The sequence below is a fragment of the Aplysia californica genome, unplaced genomic scaffold (genome assembly GCF_000002075.1).
Source record: "Aplysia californica isolate F4 #8 unplaced genomic scaffold, AplCal3.0 scaffold00267, whole genome shotgun sequence".
Taxonomy (NCBI): Eukaryota; Metazoa; Mollusca; class Gastropoda; order Aplysiida; family Aplysiidae; genus Aplysia; species Aplysia californica.
The window spans coordinates 851002-853667 of NW_004797537.1; the positions used below are offsets into that span (position 1 = coordinate 851002).

Genomic DNA, 2666 nt, shown 5'->3' on the forward strand with positions numbered 1-2666 from the left:
CCCACCCCCACCGCCATTCACCAACCCCCTCCCCCCACTCCCGTTTTTCAGCTTGTGTGAGCATGGGTCCCGCGTCGACCTGTGATTTCTACGGCCCGCAAAAAACGAGCATCAACGGCTGTGACTGGAAGACTTTCACCAACGGGAGTCACCCAGAGACGGACAGGCTGTGGGAGAAGCTGGAGAAGAACTGTAACCTGGACGGATTCTGCAGGTCAGAGAGGTCATGATCAGGGGTCAGGTCAGGAGTCACGGGGGTTGGTTAGGTCAGGGGTCATGGGTGTCAGGTAAGAGAGGTCATGGGGCGTCAGGTCATGGGGTCATGGGGGTCGGGTCAGGGGGTCAGGGGGTCATGGGGGTAGGGTTTCATGGGGGGTAGGGATTCATGGTGGTCAGGTCAGGGGTCATGGGGTCAGATGGTCATGGGGGTAGAGGTTCATGGGGGGTCAGATTGATCTGGGAGATCAGGTGGTCATATGGGGTCAGATGGATCTGGGTATGGGGGGGAGGGGGGTCACGGGATCAGGGGTCAGAGGTCAGGGGTCATGTGGTCATATGGCTCCAGGTTAAAAGGGGTCAGGGTTCAGGGGATATGGGGGCCATATGGATCAACCCATGGGAGGGGGGAGCGAGAGGGGGTGGCAGATGTTATATTTAGAGAAGTGGCGGGGGAATGGGGGTCATCTAGTCAGACCGGTCAACACGGGAAAAAATAACCTTTTTCTTTTCCATATTGTTTTTATCATCGAACGGCCCCCTACATATTACAATGAATGGTAATAAATTGTCGCTTTTAAGAACAAGCGGGCTGTCCCAGATTTCAGCGGTTTACAGAAATCTTGACCTACACTAAAAAGTAGGCACTGTCCTACCAAGTGGCGGTGGGTAGTGAAGGGCTCACGGGCTTGAGCCCCTATCCCCTCCCCACCCACCACCCCCAACTCTGTCACAAAATAAAAGAAAGTTTCTCCAAAATGAAATAAGCAGTTGAAACCGTTATGACCGCACGTAATGAACACAGAGCTTACAGAGGGATCAACTTGGCGGCTTGCTCGTTTATCCAATCAGTGTTGGTACCCCTTACAACTATAGTAACCTAACAGCCAATCAAATGTCTTTAGGGCTCAGCAAGGGATGAGCCCTTTCCAGCGATCGTCCTTAATGAAACTCTTCTTGTAAAAAGGTAGACGACTGGGAAAAAATAACACTGTACCGAGGGCTCACGCTCTCCTAGCCATGACAATGGGGTGAAAGTTTACGACACACTTTCCCCGACTGACACAGATACCTATGCGCTCATTGGTTCTTTATTGGGTGCGTTCAACTTTCTTGACTACACGGCCTAATCCGGCTCATAGACGTAATATGTTTGAAGTGCTGTGTGTGCAAGTTTGTGTTTGTGCCGCTGAGATTTAACATTTATAAATCAGGTCGAACTACTTTTAAGGCAACTTTTTCATCACATGAAAACTAAAAAGAGGAAATTAGGAGGTGAATCAGCTTCGTCCCCACCACCAACAAAAATTTAACTAAGAACAAAGAGATGGAAAACAAAGGCAACTCTTCTCATTTGAATGGTTTTCAAAATGCCGTGGCACAGTGTGAGTATAGAAAAAAAATCACTGTTTAGTTCTTATTGCTTGCTATTTGGTGGAAAAGAACTAGAAGCAACCTAAGCCCTACCCAAATTTGATCCACCCACCGCCAGTATATGGCCCTACCTAAAGAGAAATTTGGTTTCATTGACCTATATATATCTTGGTTATAGAGAAAACCCTCCTTGTCTTTAAAAGAAACTGAGTAAGGCGCCAAAACTTTACTTTCGATTTTCTCAAAGCAGCTTTTTTCGGAATAGCCCCATTGTGCTTAAAAGTGACCAGTTAATTAATATAATTCCATTTCTGTAATTGTCACTAAAGTCGACGTCTGTTTTTCTTGTTCTCATTCCTCCCCAGACCTGAATGCCGAGAGATCACGGACGAACTGAAGAAACACCCGTGCATGCAGGGAGAGGTCGGCGACCTGGTCAACTTCAGGCTGGTCAGGTCCCACGAGGGGTCACAGTTTCTTGGACGAGTCCACTCTTGCCCCACGAGGGGCCAGGACCCCGGGGGCGTAGACTGCCGCACTCAGTGCGCAGACGTCTGCTACGATGACGTCAGAGACAGCGCCCCCGGAAGTTCCGCTATGTTTGGGGTGGTCTCCTCCTTGTTTGCTATTGTCCGACTCACCAGTATGTTGTAAATCCGCCAATCATGCAGGCTGCCTGCATCAGGACGAGGCAGGCAAACATATGGGCGATAACTTTGTGGTTTTTAAAGCAATGCCTTTTGCATCGGTTTATTCCCCTGTTCTGCCGTATAACGATAGAACTGAAAAACGTTGAGAAATAAAGTCGCAACAAAACCCTTATGTTTAGAACTAGAATAATTATGTTCACTTTGAATACTTGTTCGTTGTGTTATTGTTTGTACTGTCCTGCATAAAGAGGATCAGGAAGGTATGTCTGCTAGGGGTGGGCATGTACCGGTACCCAGTGCTGGAACTCCCAGTTCTACCGAAAGAGGTGTCAGTACCGGTACCTGGTTTCCAGTACCAGCTCCAGGAAGGAGCCAAAACCAACGGTTAGTACCGGCTCTTTAACAAGTGAATGATAAAGCTACTCA

At 48.4% G+C, this 2666-nt stretch overlaps 1 protein-coding gene across 1 annotated transcript in view; it reads left to right on the forward strand.

Moving 5' to 3' along the window:
• The window catches only part of LOC101862424 (MOXD1 homolog 1-like), a 10775-nt gene extending 8531 nt beyond the window's left edge, over positions 1–2244 (forward strand). Inside the window, exons 7-8 of the mRNA XM_005101009.3 lie at positions 52–214; positions 1956–2244. Coding sequence (XP_005101066.2) covers positions 52–214; positions 1956–2244 — 452 coding nt within the window. The remainder of the gene's footprint in view (positions 1–51; positions 215–1955) is intronic.
• Positions 2245–2666: the final 422 nt, after the last annotated feature.